A 20538-nucleotide genomic window follows, 5' to 3' on the forward strand; every position below is an offset into this window, starting at 1 on the left:
GACTACATGGAGAGAAACACGTGCTTGCGGGGGAGTTTAGTTGCACTAGGTAAGGTGTAAAATTTTATTTTTTTAAGTAAAAGTAAGGATGTCTATTCATTTTTTCAATTTCAACTGCTGAAGCACAGATCTGAAAAATCGCCTTTAAGAATGTAATAAAAATACTGAACTTTTCTGTACGTCCAAAGTTTGTTATCAAGAAAAGGACTGAATCCTGCTTGCTTAACTATCTAGGGCTGTATCTTACAGAAAGATTTCACCTTCCTGTTTTTTCCCTTTAAAAACATTAAATGCATGTGAAATCATTTGGGGGTGTTCCCACATGCAAAGCCTGAACTCACGCGAGCCCTCTCACCTTACTCCGTTAGTAGTAACTTAGCGTTAATGAAACTACAACATATCTGAAACATAAGAAGGATGTTACTATATAAAAAGCAGATAAAACCAGTCATTAAATCTTACTGCTTATTGCGAGTGGATGAGCAGACAGGAATGAGTTTCAGCCCACTGGCAAATACCAAACCACATCTGTACTTAGTGTCACATCTACAGACTCAAAGCGGCGGTGTTGGTACCTGCATGCATTTCAGTGCGGATCGACCAAGCCCTTTGGCACAACTAGTTACCTACATAACAACTAGTTACCCACATAGCTGCCAGTCCACCGCTGAGCTGCATTTCTGAAGAAGAAGAAAAGCTGTTTCCATAAAGACAGGAGAGCAAATCCTAAATGAAAGCTGCACTCAGCCTTCCTGCGAAACACACAAGACTTGAAAACTGATACTGAGATTGTGGGTTTTCTGCTGACAGAAAAATTAAGTGCTAGATCACGCTGTACTCCACTTCTGGTGCTGCATTTTGGTGAGAGATGAAAGGTCTTAAAGTCACTCCTCCTTTTATCGGAAATGCGCTCAAGTAACAGGTATGGAACATTTTACTATTCGCCTCGAATTCCTTCCCTCCCCACCCAAATAAACTGGAGTTGTAACTAATGCAAGAGAAAACAAGGCTTCCATGTTTTCAATTGAATTAAGTTCCAATACAATAATTCTCTGGGATTTGAAGCTTAGTTCACATTATATGCCAATAACTATTTACCCTGAACGGTCTTGCCAAGTTTTGATGTCATAGTAAAGTGTGTATATATATAAAATTTACAGTTATCGTCTTCGTTTAGTTCGTCCAATTTTTACATTATCACTCAACAGTATGCTCATTTACAGGTTAATGCAGGTATACAAGTTGCTGATCATGTTCTATTTCTTATTTGCAATTCTTCGTTTCCTTGTTGCCAGCATATCATAAAAGGGATCCCTGCTGATACTTGCTCTAGAAGAGAAAAAAGGAATCATCAGTTTGGTTAACAAATACCTGGTTTTGAAAACTAATACTATTTTGTTCTCTCTTCCCTGTGAACGACTCCACACGCGTAATAAGATAATGGATGGCTGACTTCTAAGCATCGCAAGTATTTCTTTAGAAAAAGATGTTATTCAACTGTGATTTGTTAAGACTTCATACCTTCATCCTGAGCATTCTTTATTTCTTTAAGTGTGGGTCTGCTTTATAAGCTTTCCAAGATAAAGTCAAGCTGTGAAAGTTTAAAGCTGCACTGAGAACATGCTAAAGATACATGTCACTGAAGTTAATTAGGTGAAGTAAGAACCTAATAAAATTAGGGTTAAAGACGATTCACACAAGGCTTTACATTTGCTTAAATAAATAAATAAAAATCCACATTCTCCTCAATTGCGTTAGTAGCACCGTTTCCTTAGGATCAGGCAGTAACAGGAGACTTGTATCTTGATCTGTCAACCCCAAGTACCTTGTCATTAATCCTAGAGGATGTCGCCACATCAGAATTCTTCAAACAAGTTAGGATACTAATTCTTTTAGTATCTTACTCCGAAAAGAGCTTACACTTCATTTAAGGCTTTAAACTCACTTGATAGATTTAATCCACTCTTCCTTTTCTTCTGGGGTGGGAGCAGATATCCTATACACTACATGGTTGCCCTCCACCACTCTGCCATCAGCTTCAGTTTTACATGCTTTAATTACTTGACCTTTATGACTGGGGTTGTAGAGCTCAAAGCAGTTCTGGAGGGTAGAAATTAAGAAATAAATTTAAAAACCAGAAGAAACCTGACAAACATCTTCATTTAATACTTTATCTAAGTTCTATGCGGTTTAGTTATCTTCATTTAAAAAAAAATATTATGAAAACATCTTACGGGTTTTCTAGGGTCCTCAACTTCTCTTATGCTTAGATTTTCTAACGGAATAATTCCTCTAGGTTCTTTGTCCTAAAAATTTAGGAAAATATCACATTATTAACCACTTAAATATGTTCACTACAAACGAAGTTCACTGTAATATCTACTCACTGTTGTGTATTCAAAGTAATACAGGCAGTTATCAGTCAGAATAAACCATCTCCGCTTCCACGTTTTTACTCTTCCCCCTACAATCAAAAAGTACAGCTGAATTAAATGAGTGTTGCTGACAAGGCTTCAGCAATGGATAAGAAAGTAATTTAGTTTTGCTTGGTTTTCAAAATATGGCTTAATTACTTAATCAGAAATGGATCAGGCACAGATGAGCTGAGGTTAAAGGAACACGTTGCTGTAACTCCGGTACTAAGACCAAACTCCTGAGACAGCATTAACTATGGTGTTGCCACAGAACAGTTGCAGAAACGGTGTGCTCTCAAGTTGCACGCATCTCCTTTCTTACGAGACCGAATGCGATCGCGCAGCAGTCGGAACTGCTCCCTCTGTCCATGCCGCCGCAGCTGTTGACTGCATCCGAAACACTGATACTACACAGCCCGCAGAAGCGCAGTCTGCGCTGCCACGGCAAAGGGAATCACCAGTAAAACCAGTAACTGGGTTCCAGCAACAGAACCGACCCTCTCCACAGCCTGTCTCATCAAGGGAAGGGTCCCACCAGTAACATTAAGGGCATTTTATCACCTTCCTTTCACCCCGCTCGTGAGCACACACGTGTTTAAGAACCTATCTCTACTTACAGATTTAACATCAAGTGTGTACGATGCTTATAAGCAGTACTAGTGGAACAAGTATGATGTGTCATCAATAAGGAGCAAATCACATGCCAAAATGTACCATTTTTAGTCATTTTTCATCATTTAGTATTCTCAAAACGTGTTCTCTTTATGGGTTAACACATTGCTGAGTACACCTCACAGCAGACATTGCTACTGCTTCAAAACTGCACTAGCGGTTCAGACCCAGCAACCACGGAGACCCAGCTCTCTTACACCTGCCAACGTCACGCTGCAGGGAACAGTTCCTTTTAGCAAAAAACATTATTGTCTCAGCCCTTTCAGCTGCTTTTCTGCAGCTGGCTGCTTCAGAACATGCCTAGCATTCCACAATTACATTATTTTTAAAACTCATTTCCAGAAAAGACAATTGTAGGTAAAGCAGTCATGTGTCGTTGACATACAGGCTTAGTTCCACCATAGTTATCTGACCTCAGCATTATGTCACCACCTGTGCATCATCCATTCAGCAGTGATTTAATCTCATTAACCCAACATTGCAAAATAGTTGATCTTGCTATTGAACACCCCTGTATAAGAGTACCGTTAATACACACAAGACCCCAATTTAATCCAAGTCATATAACTAAATCTAAGACATCAGCATAATTTTTAATCTTTTTGTTCTACTTGAGATAGCTGGGGTTTTGTTTAATGCAGAAATCCACATCCTATTAAAGAACAATTCTAGGAGTACCATGAAATTTCTTGATACCAGCCTGCCCCGGGTTGGCACTGCAGACCGTGTTGTATCCCCCTCCTGCACGGCTTCGTGACCTACGCCGTAACCCAGTGCCAACCCGCTGCAGCGTTCAACGTACTCAAACTCCATGTTTCCACTACACACACACGTATTCTTAAGAAAAATTTAATCTGCAAGCAGGTGCGGTGAAATAAGAGAAGGCAAAATAGTGCAAGATGCAGAAGCCGTGACAGAATGAATGGTTGAGTGAACGGGAGACAGTGAGGGAAGAACTGGTGGTATTTCAGTACAACCGCTGTGACAGATCCTCAAACAAAGCACTGTAGAAACATTCAAACCGGCCCATAAGCCACTAGAAAAATTCCCGTCACCTTGACCGAGAGCTGGTTCAAGTATGAGGTGGTATTTGGGCTAAAAACGGAAAGCTGACGAGCTTTACCCCGACTCCCTTCCCCAGCACTGAGCACGCAGCAGCCCAGTCGAGGCAGCGGCCAGGGCAGCCCCCGCTGCCGCTGCAACGCCGCGGCTTTTCATACAGCCCCATGGTCATTGCCGCCACCTAAAGCCACGTTCTGCTCTAGAAGGTTAACGTCATTTAACATTTTTACGGCACAAAAACGTCACCATGCTTTTCAGGCTGACAGGTACCATCAGCGGGCAGCAGACGCGGCGTTGAAAAACAATCCCCCTTCCGTTGAAAAACAATCAGCAGGAGAGAGGACGGAACAAACAGGCAAACAGGTTACTGCCACAGAGGCAGCTTAAACCGAACAAAGGTGTTTCTCAAACCGTGATACCGTCTCAAAATGCAATAAAAAATACTCAGGTAATTAAAGGGAGGCCTGCTTATAATTTAAGGGAGAAACAATGGACTTAAACCGCACACCTCCTAGAAGTGTGTAGTAGTAAACGACAGCTGAGTTTGCTGAAATTTTTCTTGACAACAATCCCTTCTCTTCAGAAAATCCAGGTTTCTCAAACCTGAAACCTTCTGTAATCGTGCTGCGGTTTCAATTAAGCTTTTGTCATGAAACATTTCCCGGCTCCGGGACAGTGCTGACGCTGAAGCCAGGAAGAAGGTCAAATATTCCCAACAACATCCCCCTTGCTGCTCCCCTCTCCCCAAACCAGCCGGCAGCTCCCGCGTCAGCGCTGCCGTCATCACGGAACAGACCCCGAGCCCCGCTCCACCAGGCTGCGGGTTACCCTTCTCTTCCAGAAAGCAAGCAGCAAGGCAGGGTTTTGGGGTGGGATAAGGAAATATTGTCACATGTAAGTCTCTGTCTCCCCACCCCATTACTTTGCTGCAGCTGTCAGCAGCACAGAAACTCATTAATAAAGGCTGAAAGGCAATCTGATCTGTACTCATCGCGTTCGCGGGGGTCACCGCATAACGTGCGGTTATATGCCCTTACAGCGGGCTAAGAGCCGAGGAGCCGGCTGATAAGGCTGCGCGTCCCACAAGCACTGCGTGCACGGCGAACGGGTGAGAAGTCGCGGCAGCACAACGTTCTTTTCCAGCCGAGATTGCTGTAGGCTCACAGAACAACAACTAAGGGTTTAGTACCATACTGCATATCTTATTCCAGTTCCCAGCCTTTAAGATTAAAACTGGAAGGAATTAAGTTAGCAGAAGAGGATCAAGAAAATCAGGGTATGAAACCATAAACATTTACAGAAATGGAGAGATACAAGCGATGTACTTCTCCAAGATCTATCTGATTAACTAAAATGCCAAGACAAACAACAAAGTAAAGCAGCACAGTATCTTGCAGACAGAAATCTAAGGAAACTACAAGAAAAGGCCACAAACAAAGCAAGATGTACAGAAAGAGGAGCAGAAACCCTCTTCACCTACACAACCCAACATAAGATTATTTTTTTTTCAACTCTGGGCAAAGTACGAACTAGAGAACAAGGTAAAAGAAACCACCTATACTAAAGAGAAAAACCACTGCCAAAGACTTAGGAAACACCAATTTCAAAATTAAAAAAGGCTTTAAGACTGAAGGCAGCAAGGTATCTAAACCTAGAAAATTCTACCCAAATCGTCAGCACATTTGTATAAAGTTTTAGAGGGGAGAGAGAGACACACACACACAACAAGAACAGATTTCTCTTCTCGGTTCATGTAGACACCACTAGGTGGAACGGACTCAGAAACTGTGCAGTTACACAGATGACTGGATCAAAGTTTGGGTTCCTTTGAAAAAGAAGTTTCCCTCGACCACAACATAAACCGCCTCAACCCAGGAGAGCACCAGTCACCCCCAGTGCCGGGCAGGTACCGCAGGGCACCAGTTTCCCCATCAGCCACCGCTGCCCTCCCGCCCCGGGCTGGGGAAGAGGAGCGGCACCCTCCCAAGGACGGACGCGCTGCAATAAGCGCCACCGGCGGGACGGGCCCGGACGTGAAGCTTTTGGACAGTCTCCAACCTCTCAGTAACTGCCCAACTGGCAGAAAAAATTAACACGATCGTGTTAATTCTCGATCTGGCTCGAATCATTTCCTCTCCAGTTCGGTGGAATAATTTCGCAGTTTCCTTCTCACTAGAAGAAAATATTATGCAAACCAAGCTATTTGCCAAGAGAAGTCATTTTTGGCAAGGAAATGCCTCCCTGTGCAAAACGACTGTAACGCGGGCACCAGGACAGAGAGCAAGACAACAATTTCAAAATACCTTAAAGTGGACGGCAGAAAATGTCATGGCACCAACGCCACTAATAATTATGATGCAGAAAAATCTAAAGCTCCTAACGTCTCAAGCTGCTCTACGCGAGGATTCATTAGCACTCAGCAGCTTTCAGATCTTTCCTGGTAGCTTTCGTTGTCATTTCATTGTCATGCTTCAAACGACATAGAACTGAATGATAATTTAGGTTCACCAAGATAAAGGTGTCTATATAAAGGCACCGGCTGAGTCCTGATAGCTCAAGCCTGAATTGCTGTCTGGCTGCCAGGTTTGGCACTGGGACTTACACAAAGTCACCTCTCAACAATTCCGAGCAGCAAACTCTCCGAGAGCATTCTGCATCCTCCCAGCGCTCCAAAACCCAATGCCAGGCTGGAGAGCTAGCGCGGTCCTGAGGACAGACGAAGTTTCACAACACCCATGTCCTGCCCCAAGGATAATCAATATGGTGAGCTGGAATACTAAAAAGAGGGGCACAAACAGATAAACGGGAAGAGCTGACCATAAGAAATACCAAACCCAAAGTACTGTCTTGCTATACTCAGGGTTTCCAAGTTGTCTTACGCATAAATATAGTTTTACATAAAACTTTCTATTTCAACTTTTAAGTATTATCACAACTGAACACTTAAAACTCTCACGCTGGAATAGCGTGTCCTCAGCATTTCAACAATACTGAAAATTTTAATATCAGCATCTTCCGGAACCGAAGGAAAGCCTACACACTTCACAGGAATTTCCCAACAGAAAGGACTGTAAAAATGCAAACAATGTGGATCGAGCCAGCACTCTCAACATCTACTTTAAGCCTCCTAGCAAATAGGAAACTCAAGGGAGAAGAGGAACAAAAAGACCAGCTCATTTCTGGTCAATGCATCTAAACAAGCAAAATGTATTTGTCTGTACCAGTCCACGTCTGCTGAAAAACACGCAGCCCTTCACGGAAGCACAGCTTCGCCCATTCACAGGCTGATTCACCAGAGGCTTCTGGACATGCTTCATTTCTTTATTCAAATAACCCTCATGACATGGGAGTGTTACGTGCCACAACACCCTTCCGTTTCACCACGCTTTACTATTTGGTTTTCCGCGCACTGTCTCTCATCTACATCGTACACAACGGAGAGTTGGTTTTACTGACCTCACACCAGAGCCGGAATGTGCAGAGGTACCTGGCAGCTCCCACTGACTTTCAGTCACCTTTTTTCTTCAATTTCTTTGTTCCTCTATTTTTTATGAGATCTCGTAGGTGTCTTTTATTGACAGTTCCTTCCACAAGGGGTGCTGTCACTCCTCTGCACACACTCACGCTCTTGCGTGCACTCTCGTGGTGTGCATAGGTGTAGGAGAGCGCACACGGGCAACGGAGACATAAGCACAGCATGAGCTTATGCCCAACCTCTTCTACAGAAAGCACATTTTATCTACATCATCTTTTCTGTTGAGATAGCTATCGCCTCATGCTACAAAATGGAGAAAAGCTGCAAAGTCATCTTTGAAACTGCGCCGGCTGAGCCAAGGCACGTCAAAGAGCTTTGCTTCTTCGTAGTCAGAAAGACACAGAGCTCTACAGCACCTGCAGCGCAGAGCTCAAAATAAGACACTGGAGAGCACGCGAGTGAATTCCAAAGGCTTCCTTTTCACAGCTAGCTCCTCCCAGCACCAGCATGACCACTAACTTCCAGGTGCACCCGGTAGAGCGGGCACAAGCTCTGCCTCCACCGTACTCACCCCCGCGTGCAGCCCAGCACATCCCTCCTCGCACTGCAGCCACCCTTCCCCCACGGCAAGCTCCTTCTACTTTAACAAGCAGTTATACATTAAAGTGGCCAACAACTGGCTCTATCAGACTGTGTACTGGTGTTTTATATAAAAGAGGCTTATTTCATTTAAAAAAAAAAAAAAAAAGTTAAAATTTCGGACTCCTTTATATAGGGGAAAAAAAAGCCCTAAGCCCAAGTGAAAAAGTGAATCCCATTAACTTGAATGAGTCTGTAAATGAAGCCATCCTGCAGTTCCAGAGACTGCAAACTCCCAAAGGTTCCTGCCACCCTAAATTTGGTGCTCATTTAAGATTCTGTTAAGTAAGCGAAATAAGTCATTTTAAAAGGAAAATAAGCAGGAAAAAGAACAGCTTCTTAAAACGCATTGTTCAAATGTAATCAATCTTTCAATAATCTAATATAATTGATGTACAAGTAACAAAATCACTCTGGAACTGCATTACAAGAGTAAGACATGTTGTTTTCTCTCAGTAGAAACTATTCTTCCCTTGTCATGTTCTTCAACGAACAAGCAAAGTATGCTGAATAGTCTTTATTTTTCTGCTTTAGATGTGAACACTCTCTTCCTTTGCAGCACACTCGCACGTGAGCCACACACCGACACACCAGTCTTTCAGAGCACCACCGATGATACTGTTAGTGACAGAGTGTAAAAGCAAAATGCTACAATAAATTTGATTTAAAAAAAAAAAAAGAAAAGAAAAGAAAAAACCACAGGAGGAAGGAGGAAGAAAATAAAAGAATGAGCAACTGAAGAAGAGGGGGCTGGAAAGCAATCGGATACGTACCTCCTAATGCAGAATAAGCAGAGACAGCCAGTCACAGAACAGAAAGGTGATAGGTCATAGGCCATAAGGAAAACAAGAAGGCACATTTAAACCACTCATTAAAAAATTATAGCCAAAACCAAACCAAGAGAAACTCACAAATAATATGGAAAAATAAAGACACACAAAAATAACTACTTGAAGAGAAATCCTTTTTTTGTAGACAGAAAACTGAGCTGAAATATCACAGAGTTTTCTGGAATGACCTTACGGAGCTGTTATTTATCAGTCACAGCGTGAGGTAAATACCATACGGCATTTCCTTCTTGTCACTGAGTTTTTATTTCTGATATATGAGAAATAAAACTCCGAAGTTGGAAACAAGGTTGCTAATTTGCATACATAAAATAAGAAGTAACAACCTTCACATGTAAAGGAGTTACTTATTTTGGTTCATACATTTTCAAACACAAAGTCCACCGTTAATCCTGTTACCTTCACAAGAAAGCAGATAGACACAGAAGTAGCGAACATGCTAACGACGAACAAACACGTAGCAGCAAAACTGCCCTTAAAACTAACCTAATTTCAGCAGCCAACCTTCTCTATCTGGATTAAAAAATGTATGCGTTAGATCATTTCCATCATCCTCTGGAATTTTAAACGGCTCATTCTTAATACTTTCATATAAATTCTAGAAGAATAAAAAAAAAGAGGAAAAAGACCTCATTAATAAATGTCTAATAGAAAATGCAACCAGGACATGTTACTGCTTCTCAGACTATTTGTACACCAGGCATAGGAAATACTGTCCATAAAATTCTGGACCATCCCTTCTCAATCGTTATCTACTATTTTGATTAAGTTCCATTTTAAACTATTTCATCTATAAACAAGTGTGTGGTTTGTTTGGGTGTTTTGGTTTTGCTTTTGGGTTGGTTTTTTTTTGGTTTTGTGTTTGTTTTTTGGTTTTTTTTCCCCAGACTTTATAAGCACTCCTAGCAAGACATTTTTTCTTTAACTTCAGCATTTAGCATTTCAAAGGTTTGAGCTTCAGGTCTCATTTAGTACAAGTTTTGCCAAATGAACCTGGGTTTTCAGGAAACAGTTTAGGCCATCACACTGTCTTAGAGAAATAAGAATTTTTACTGATATCTGAAGGGACAGGAGAAGGCTTCACAAGACACATGGAAACAAATGAGAGGCAATAATGAAACAATGATTTTTACTATTTTTTCCGGCTTTCTCTGACTTATCCAGAAATACTACTTTTTTTTTTTTCTTCCATAAGAAGCCAATTCCACAAGAATTTTGCCATCAGCAAACTCATGAGATACACAGAGTGTCTTCTCGGGAACCTCCTCTCCTCAACAAAAGATTGAGTATAGGGAGAACCAGTTCAAAGCAGCTGTGAATATCAGAAAATGCTGCTTTCAGCTACTCAGACAGTTATGCATGCCAGAAAATGTTCTTCTTACTTTCCCTCGACAAATCTGCCTGAGAACTGTTGTACACACTTCTAATTTTCCTATCAGAGCCATAAAGCAATGCCTTGTCTTACCCAGTCTAACTTACCCGTAGTAATTCTTCTGGAAGGTCTCCACCTTCATTAATTCCACGATTCATAGAAATAAACCTCTCTACCGTTGGTTTATCTCTTACATTGTGGTTGTGCAGGCTGGTATTTAACATAATGATCGCAAATGAAAGCACATAGCACGTATCTGAAATAAGATTTGAAAAATTATTTATCTTTCTCTGTGTTGGGGCACAAACCTGTAAAATGAATATACAGCTCAACGTGACCGAGAAAGAAAACAGGTAGTCAAAAAATCCTAAACACTATACAGCAGAGAAAAGTCTCAAATCTTTCTTTAAACTGCTGAAATAAGCGTAATATGTAACAATTCAAATTAGAAGCCTGTATGAGAAAGACAGTACAAGAGAATACAACTTTTTTAAAAAATTCTTTGAAATCATTGCTATCACACTAAATTAACATTTTACTTGAAACACTGAAGTGTTGGGCAAAACGCTCTCTGCACACAGATTTTGCCTAGATCATATTGGTAGATCCTATAAGAGACTTGGTCCTACTCAAAGTACTTCCAAAGCTTTCTCCAAAGAGAAAGAAGAGTCTCCTCAAGATAATACCTGAACTGCATTTAAACAGACTGAAAATGACATTGACTCCATTTCTTGGCATACAGGAGGTGGCTAATACCACCGAATAATATCAAAAGATGACAAAGGAGATCTTATCATGCCTCTAGTCATGGTTATGATTATAGTAAATTCTCCCAGAATTCAAGCACAGGATCCTGTGTAAGAAAAAGCAGGATGGAAACTTCTCTGCCACACAGAGGAAAAATGTGTTTGCATCTTCAGCATTTTGTTTTCAGTAAGTATTTTCCTCTCTAGCTGTTGCAGACCTGCTTTACATTAACCTTTTCCTAGCCTATTTGTTCCTCAAAATAAGTGATCAACAGCAAGCTATGTGTGTATGTAACTAAACAGACCAACAATGCCCGAACGCGAGGGCATTCTGCTCAGTATCACAAGGTTTTGTTAGCTTTTATGCCTTGAGTAATTCGTAATTCTAAACCAAATAATTCAACAGAACACTGAAGTGTACTTCTAACTGAGATAAATTACTGTGGAACAGACCGCTAATGAGAAACAAAAAAGGATGACTTTCTAGATAATGTACTACAGCCATATATAGGTGGACTTGAATGAGGTGTAAAGTCCTTATAACTGACAGATGAGACTACCCAACCTATCGGTCTCTTCTGCCTTTAAGCCCCTGAGAATCTTACTTTTCCAATTCCTAGCCAAAATCTTTAGTGACATTTCTAAAATGTTTTTTATACTTTATTTGGTTTAGATATACATTAAAGCTAAAGTTTTCTAAATGGAAATGCATGCTGACCATAAGCTTGCACCTCCTGGAAACAAAGTGTAGGATTAGACAGCTGCATTTTCTCAGTTCTCAGAAATTTCTCATTTCACGTATTATTTTATCCTGAATTTCCAAACTGGCCATTGTCTCCTTGCATCAGATGTAGAAGAACATATATGATCCAAATACATACATATATATACACTTAAGAGCTCCTATTGTTTCCCGTGACTAACCTGTAGACTGGAAGACTCCTGGGTTACAAAGGCAATAGCGTGAAGCAAAAGCTTCCATCATACGATCAATTTTTTGAGCCTCTCCTGGGAGTCTGAAGCTCCACAGAAACTGCCTAGAGAAGGGCAGAATAGTTGTTAGACTCATTCCAATATTTATATATCAAGCATATATTAGAAATAATCAGAAATAAAACAAAAAAAAATCATCAATGTCTATATAAAATATCCTAGAAATATGTTCTCAATCTCTCAACACACAAGTCAGGAGCTATTATAAAAGCAACATGCACAGATGGCTAGCCCAGTAATTCAGCCAGCAACACTGCATGCTATCAGGCAAGATAATATGGCAGTTCATATTCTGAGACTCTCTCTTTTTTCCAGACTAGTAAACAATTTTCTGTATGCATCCCATTTTTGCCATGAGAATGCTATAGGGAAACAATCGGTTCAATACTCCCTGGGTCTTCTGGCTACTAAAAGCAATAAACATTCAGCTAGACTTTACTTACAATATAAAAAGACACGGTATATGAAACATTACTGGTAGGGGAGAGAAGCAAGGAATACAAAACCACTTAACATCTTTACTTGAACTCCTCAAACATTTAAAAAATAGTATCAACAACAAGAAAAGCCCCAGTGCTTAGAGAGGTGCTGCCTGTCTAGCGTAAGTTCAGCCTACAGGAATCAGACCCAGATCTTAAAAATAAAGACTTACGATATCACCTCAGCAATTTTGTAATATATGCAGGAGATCTGTGCTCCTGTTTAGCAGCGTGAACTGAAACAGAGTTTTTACATTCGTAACTTACTATTTCTACGTGTAGGTACACTGGAATGCATACAGGACAGAAGTCTTCACAAATATACTTTTGGCACACTGGCGCTAAAAAGCTCCAATGAATTTAATCATTTATTCTTTTCCTTCTTAGCACAAGAATTATCTAAACCAGCAAAGTTACATGCTCTGCCATGCAAAACAAGTTCTCGATATTCCTTTTACGCTGGATGCCAATATAATAACCGTTTATTCCTGTCTTCATCAGTTTTCGTTTTAGGACATTATACGTAAGTGTCACAGGCCATCTTTAGTTTGTCAGCTCTATATACTGTCTTTTACTCACCTTGTGCAAGGTTCCAACCCAGATCACGAATTTTGTAAGCTACCGAAATACAAACATTTAATAGTAGCAGCTGCTAAGAAAGAATAAAGTCAAACCTAACGTTAAATTGGGTGAAAGAGACAGGAGTATGAAGCCTCTCAGAGAAAAGGCTTCCCGAGCTCAAGCCTCAGGCAGCTCCAGTGGTCATCACCACATCACTCAGCCATAGCAAAGCTGTTCTGACTCCACGTCACGAGGCCCCGCACCAGAGACAAAGATCACACGGACATTTCAGCTTATCTGGTGTCAGGAGGGAGTCACCTGTGGCAACGGAACAGTCTAAATCAACTGGATTTGCTAGATGTGACAGGACGAGGGGCAACGGGCACAAGTTGGAACAGAGGAAGTTCCCTTCCAACACACGGAAAAACTTCTTTACAGTTGGGGTGCCAGAGCAGTGGCACAGGCTGCCCAGGGAGGGGGTGGAGTCCCCTTCTCCGGAGATTTTCAAAACCCGCCTGGATGCAGTCCTGAGGGATGTGCTCTGGGCAGTCCTGCTTTAGCAGGGGAGTGGGACGAGATGATCTCTAGAGGTCCCTTCACACTCTGAAGATGCTGTGATTTATTACAGATTTCCACCAAGATGAGACTTCACAAGGTCACTGTATGCTGGCATCCCAGAGAAATCAAGTAAACAGCAAAAGAAAAAAGTATACTAAGATATTACACTCTCTTTCACATGACAAGTGGGAAACTGAGGAAAGAAGGAAGAAATTACTTGATTCAAAGTTTACCTCTTTGTACAAAAACTGAACATAATCACTGATTATGGCCAGCGGGATTCCCCCCTCCCCGTCCAGAGGAACAAGTTGAGGTGGAAGGAAAAGACAAAACAGACGGCAGCAAAGAAAATTATTTATTTGCTTGGGGTAGGGGTTTGGTTGGTTTTTACCCATCTCTGTGCTAAGATATAAAACAGATCTTCAACTGTCCACATATGGCAGGCACACCAAAGAGTCATGGCTATGTTTTAGTTGTCTGTATTTGTCTGAAATAATTAAAAGTTTTCACCTTCGAAGGCAGCACACACACAAGCAATTGGAAGGGTTAAAACAAAGCTGTCTCTGCTAACTTGCACAGTAACGCGTATAATCGTGCGGAGCTGCGAATCAGCGTTCTGATAAATAAATCACCACAGTGACTCACATGAACGTGCAATTCGATAAAGGAAACTCAGATAAAAAAAATAAAGAATTTACTCACCTTAAGGCTTGTACAAGATTGAGATCAGCGAACTCATGGAGTTCAACAAAAGCCTGAAGAACTTTAATATTAAATTCATCTCTATGAAAGACAAAAATGGAAATACACAATTACAATTCTGAACTTTAAGGACTTGTTAGTTATCTCTATTTGCTTCCAAGAATAAGCAAGGACATAAACGACCACACCGATCAAATCAAGTAATCGAAATGGTTCATGCATTTATTTGAGAGATATTTTATTACTTAACACTAGTATTTTGCCATTTTTGCTGGCAGATAGCAAGAGCCAGTACACTTGAAATTACTTCATCACTGCTTATTTAAATGACCCAAAAATGGCCTGGCCGCCTTTGCTTCACATTTATTGGTACTGCACCTGCCTTGATACAGGATGATACCTGATAAATTTATCCAGTAAAAAGTCTTCTGCAGAAATTGCGTCATGAACTCTTAAAACAATGGTTAATGTAAGATTAATTTCTTTAGCCATACAACACATGAAAAACAAACTATCCCCTTTTTTTCTTCTAAGAACAGAAAATATTAAAGCAGTATCTTAATTTATGTACAAAGATGAGGAACAGAAATGCTTCAACTGATTGTACCTAAAAAAAAGAACAGCTTTTTAGAAGAGCTACTTAGTACGTACTATAGTCTTACTCTGTTCTCAAAAATGGTTACAATAAAGTTCATTAAAATCAGAATAGGTTTCAAACGGGCTTTCTCTCACCTCTCCTGTATATTGCTACGTAAATCATGAGCCAAATTATGCTTTGTTTGAGACAAAGGCATTTAAATGCAAAACTAATGTATTGGCTTTGCCTGGCGAGGTTTTGGTAGGGGGGGCTACAGGGCGGCTTCTGTGCGGAGCTGCTGGAAGCCCCCCATGTCCGACGGCCAATGCCACTGGCTCCAAGAGGGACCCGCCGCCGGCCGAGGCCGAGACCATCGCTGACAGTGGTGGCACCTCTGGGATAACACAGTCAAGAAGGGGAAGGAAAAAAAGCCCTGCGCAACTGTAGCCGGAGAGAGGAGTGGGAATACGCGGGAGAAACAGCTCTGGGGCCACCAGGGCCAGGGAAGGAGGGGAGGAGGTGCTCCAGGCGCCGGCAGAGATTCCCCTGCAGCCCGTGGCGAGGACCACGGTGAGGCAGGCTGTCCCCGGGCAGCCCGCAGAGGTCTGCGGTGGAGCAGGGGGATGCCTGAAGGAGGTGGTGACCCCGTGGGAAGCCCAGGCTGGAGCAGGCTCCTGGCAGGACCTGTGGCCCCATGGAGAGGAGCCCACGCTGGAGCAGGTTTGCCAGCAGGACTCGTGACCCACGGGGACCCACGCTGGAGCAGTCTGTCCCTGAAGGACTGCACCCCATGGAAGGGGCCCGCGCTGCAGCAGCTGGTGAAGAACTGCAGCCCGTGGAAGGACTCATGTTGGAGAAGCTCAGGGAGAACTGTCTCCCGCGGGAAGGACCCCACGCTGGAGCGGGGGCAGAGCATGAGGAGGAGGAGCGGCAGAGACGAGGTGTGATGGACTGACCGCAACCGCCATTCCCCGTCCCCCCACACCACTGGGGAGGAGGTGGAGAAATGGGGACTGGAGTTGAGCCTGGGAAGAAGGGAGGGGTGGGGGGAAGGTGTCTTCAGATTTGGTTTTATTTCTTATTATCCTACTCTGATTTGATTGGTAACGAATTAAATTAATTTTGCCGAAGTCAAGTCCGTTTTGCCCGTGACAGTAACTGGTGAGTGATGTCTCCCTGCCCTTACCTCGACTCACAAACCTTTCGTTATATTCTCTCCCCTGGCCGCGGAGGGGAGTGATGGAGGGGGTCGGTGGGCACCGGGTGTCCCGCCGGGGTCAGCCCACCTCAACTAATGAACACAAAACTGTTTGCATGCCAACAGAATTTAGCCTACCCCATCACTGAGCTCATATGCCAGACACGTAGAGGTTTATAATCCTCAGGGTGAGCTTCGAACACATCACCAAGACAGAATGTCGCCCATCAGCCTCCACCCGAGAGCAGGACGGTGCGCTCCCTCCGAGAACTATCTGCTGCACCACTGACTAACTGCGCAGCCAGACTAACCCCTAACACTCACCAGTAAAGACCTTAAAATGAACTGCTCATTCATTTGTACATCCCCATACAGTGTACAGAAAAACACATCAGCTCTGTCAAGCAAAACAAAGCCATTCTCATGAAATTTATTAAAGCACAATTCAGCTGTGTGACTACTTTTCAGTGCAGTGAAATAAAGTGGGATAATAGTATAATAAAAGAGAGGACTCAATAGAGGTACTTTGTTACTCTTAAGCCAAATATTGATTTCGCTCATAAAGCAGCAGTAATTCAGAACAAATATTAGGCTTATACTCTAATTTTTGCTCTTCTAGGTTTTAGCTTGGGCTGGATTAATAGTGATACTTGTGCTGAGTACAGCTCCAAAGACACAAGCCAAATATCACGAAAGGTCTAGGAAGCCACTTAAAAAAACAAATCAAGACTTAACCACATATAAAGAAACCTTAAATCTCTTACAGGATGTAATCCATCCGTTATTTATTGTATGTTTTTAGGTATTATCTCGTCCCATTTTACCATTGAGTTTTTTCAGTTTGCTGAGTGCTGTAACACTCTAAAAGTCAGTAATTTAAAATATATCTCTTTATGGCAGAATGGTATACAAATATTTCATTCTGCTGACTATCCTGGCCTTGTCTTCAGCTATATTTAGCTACAATGCAGAAGTAATTCATGATGGGGCCCTGAGAGGGAGTGGCAAAGTAAAAGAGAATGCCCTCAGACTCCAAATGCCTTGATAAAAGATAGTACATAACTCAGTAAAAACTCATCTGTAATATGCACTGCCATTTGCACGGCACAAAACACTGAACAGCCTGTTCCTGAGGAAGTCACAAAAGCAAAACTAGCAGCTTAAGACCACCTCAGTAGTCACATTTTATTTTATCTCAGGGTATTTATTTTACCCCAGGACCTAAAAGCCTAATACATCGTTTTCAGATGAACATGAATAAAAATTATTAGGATTCTAAGAAATTAATGTTGCAGTTCAAAGGAGTATGATGAACCAATTCCCCGTTCCAGACCTGACTACCTCGAAATGTCCACACACATCCCTGTCATCTCTTCACCTCCACCCCTCCTTACTAATTTGTGTAAGTGAAGAAAAAAAGGGAGACAGAAATACCATTTGCTTTCCCATTATCGTATTAATTACACCCTTCACAGAAATGAAGAAACGTGCAAAAAACCAATTAGAGTAGACTGACTGCATACATTAAGTAAAAGCTCCTTTTTAAAGCAAAAAAATAATTTAAAATTTCTTTTTCACTTCAACTGCTCCTTAAAATGGATAGGTTGCTTCCACCTTGCGGCAAAATAGGAGCAGTGTGTTATTTTTTTCACTTCTCTGAAGACTTTATTATCCAGTTGATAGATTTATACAACATTTCCTGATCAAATTTGCTATTTAGTACTCCAGTGGGCTGGGACATACTGGTAAGACCTTTCCGCATGAGTACAGGGGTTCTGGGAACAGGGCTAGAAAAACTGCAAGTATTTCAGAAGACAATACCAAGGTAGAATTCAGCTCTCAAAAATGAACACAGACTCCTTCATATGAGCTTTGTTGCAGTTTTGCAATTACGGACATTAATGTATAAGTGATTTCATAATACCGATTGCCCAAATATTCAAGAGAAACAACATAAGGCTGTCATAAAAAAAACCTGCTGAGATGTCTACGAATACCGTACAGAAACTTCATAGCAAAGATCTATTTTCAAAATACACATATTACGGCAAAAACTTTCATTAAACCTATTGAAGTCAGGAGGAAATTGCTGAGCACAAACTAAGCCGTTGATGCTGTAAACAGACTACGGGTGCCTCAAAAGGGATCTGCCAGAACATATCACTACAGGAGCATAACCCAAATGAGTCAACTTTCAAACCTCCGTAACTGGCGTGTGAATCAGAGCGTGTGCGAGCACGCAGACACACGTACTGCAACCCACTCTTCGCTTCTCTCTCCTTCTGCTGCCTTGTTCGAAATCAATTCCTGGGTTGCACAGCAATGGAAGTCATTTGCATTTCGACTGTGTTTTGCAATAGTATGCATAAATATGGATGTTGCATGTTTCTTGTACCAGGATTGATAAGATGCGGTGCGGCTGCCCTTACTAATAGTAAGTCTGCGTGCAGGGAAGATGACAACACTAAAACCTGCTTGTAACTATTGTCCCAGGAGCTACCCGTTTCAATAAGTAATTTCTTTACTATCCAATTATTAGTGATCGTAAATCACTTTGTCTGGGCCCAATATCAAGAGTTACCGGAACTGTTGCAATACAACTCTCAGACATTCCAAAAGCTTACGGTATTAAATTCTGCACTATAGCCAAATTTAAGGGTATTTTCTCAATATGGTACATTACAGTGAATTAAATATCATCCCACAATGCACCCATTTAAAAAGAACAACAACCTAACAGAAACAAACCCTATCACAATCCCGTAGTAGTTTTACTTTGCGCTGTAGCTTTTATAGATCTCACAGTAGTAGCGTAGCGCTCTCCATGCAGCCCGTGAAGGGGAAGGTAACTACCAAAAACCGTACTTATGCTTTGCGAACTCAAGAACAAAGTTTCAATATTTTTATTTTACCTTTCACCGAGGTAATCTCCAATTACCGTTTTATTTAATCCTTCTCCTTTATAAAGGAACTGTGCAATGTCTTCTGCAGTGTTCTGCAGGAGGTCATTTTCTATCAGAAACTGTATTCCCTGGGAAGAGCAATTCCAGAGGAAAAGGAATGTTACGTTTTCTTCCGCAAGCATTCATGTAAATACTGGTCATAACATTTGGTATTAATATACTGACACAGACATATACATAGCACATCAAGAATTACATTAGCCTACAACTTTATTTTTTTTTTGATGGTATGTAAACAAATGTTTTTCAGTTAGATAAGCAATATTTAGTACTGGTTTAAAGATTAAAATGAGAACATATTTTTAAGGCTAGAAGTACTAGGTGGCAGTTTGAATCCCTCAACAACAGAAATATCAAATATTAATTGAAGAATGATTCCATGTTGCTCTTTGGAGTTGATGTGAGAGTTGGCCTGTTCACAATATTGCGTAAGTGTCTGCAGAGACATAATCTGTAAAATCACACAATGAAGAGGTACACAGGAATAACTTAATTACCGCCATGACACAAAATAAAGCATCTGCTACAATCTGCAAACTGCAACCCAGTACATCAAGCCACTACTTGCAGCAGAAGTCGCGGCTGAAGATACCGAAACCTGTTTAAAAGAGTTTACGCTGACACCGGGGTTATCAGTGACCTCTGGTTGTGCTGGAACTAAACGATTCACAAAGGACTTGAACTAGACTATCCACGAACCAGGCACGCTTCTACCAGGGAGCTTCTACCCGAGCCAGGAGGAGAGTCTTACCCTGTTCCTCAGCGGGCGCCCGGTGGAGCCCCCGCGCGGCTGAGCCTCCGTAACCTACCGGCCCTACCACGGGCACCCTCGGGACGCCCAGAGAGCCTTCTGCAAAGCGGCAGAGAGAGGAGACTAAGGGTTACACGAGGGGTGTGTGGGTGGACAGGAGTCATTCCAGCCCTCAGCCGGCCAGGAGGAGGTAGCTCGCTCCTTCCCCACCACACACCCCAACAGGCGCTGCTGCTCCTGCCCACGCCGCACGCCTCCCAGCAGAGGGGCAGGGGAAGAGGATGGCAGCGGTAAGCAACCTTAACCTCTGGGACTCCAAATACGAACAGAAGAGCTTAATAAACTATTCCAAATCCTTCCTACTAGAATATTTCATAATTTCAGAAATATTATTAGTTTTTCAATTTTTGCAAATGTTCTTTTTTACTTCATTACAACTGGGAAAACTTCCATTATGTTTTTATATAGCACAGGAGGCCCTGCAGCAACATTCAAAAAAGTAATTATCCTTCTGTTTGGTTGATTCTG

The 20538-nt window shown here is 41.9% G+C and overlaps 1 protein-coding gene across 2 annotated transcripts in view; it reads right to left on the reverse strand.

The window, feature by feature from the left end:
- Positions 1–1256: 1256 nt before the first annotated feature.
- Positions 1257–20538, reverse strand: part of CYTH3 (cytohesin 3) — a 23383-nt gene continuing 4101 nt past the window's right edge. The window contains exons 4-13 of one of the 2 annotated variants that reach the window (XM_009885942.1): positions 19209–19327; positions 14522–14602; positions 12153–12265; positions 10590–10738; positions 9597–9708; positions 9036–9038; positions 2388–2464; positions 2235–2306; positions 1946–2100; positions 1257–1329 (exon numbers count right to left, since the gene is read on the reverse strand). In XM_009885942.1, coding sequence (XP_009884244.1) covers positions 1257–1329; positions 1946–2100; positions 2235–2306; positions 2388–2464; positions 9036–9038; positions 9597–9708; positions 10590–10738; positions 12153–12265; positions 14522–14602; positions 19209–19327 — 954 coding nt within the window. The remainder of the gene's footprint in view (positions 1330–1945; positions 2101–2234; positions 2307–2387; positions 2465–9035; positions 9039–9596; positions 9709–10589; positions 10739–12152; positions 12266–14521; positions 14603–19208; positions 19328–20538) is intronic. The other variant, XM_009885950.1, reaches the window with a different exon arrangement.

This window comes from Charadrius vociferus, unplaced genomic scaffold (genome assembly GCF_000708025.1).
Source record: "Charadrius vociferus isolate BGI_N301 unplaced genomic scaffold, ASM70802v2 scaffold430, whole genome shotgun sequence".
NCBI classification, from domain to species: domain Eukaryota; kingdom Metazoa; phylum Chordata; class Aves; order Charadriiformes; family Charadriidae; genus Charadrius; species Charadrius vociferus.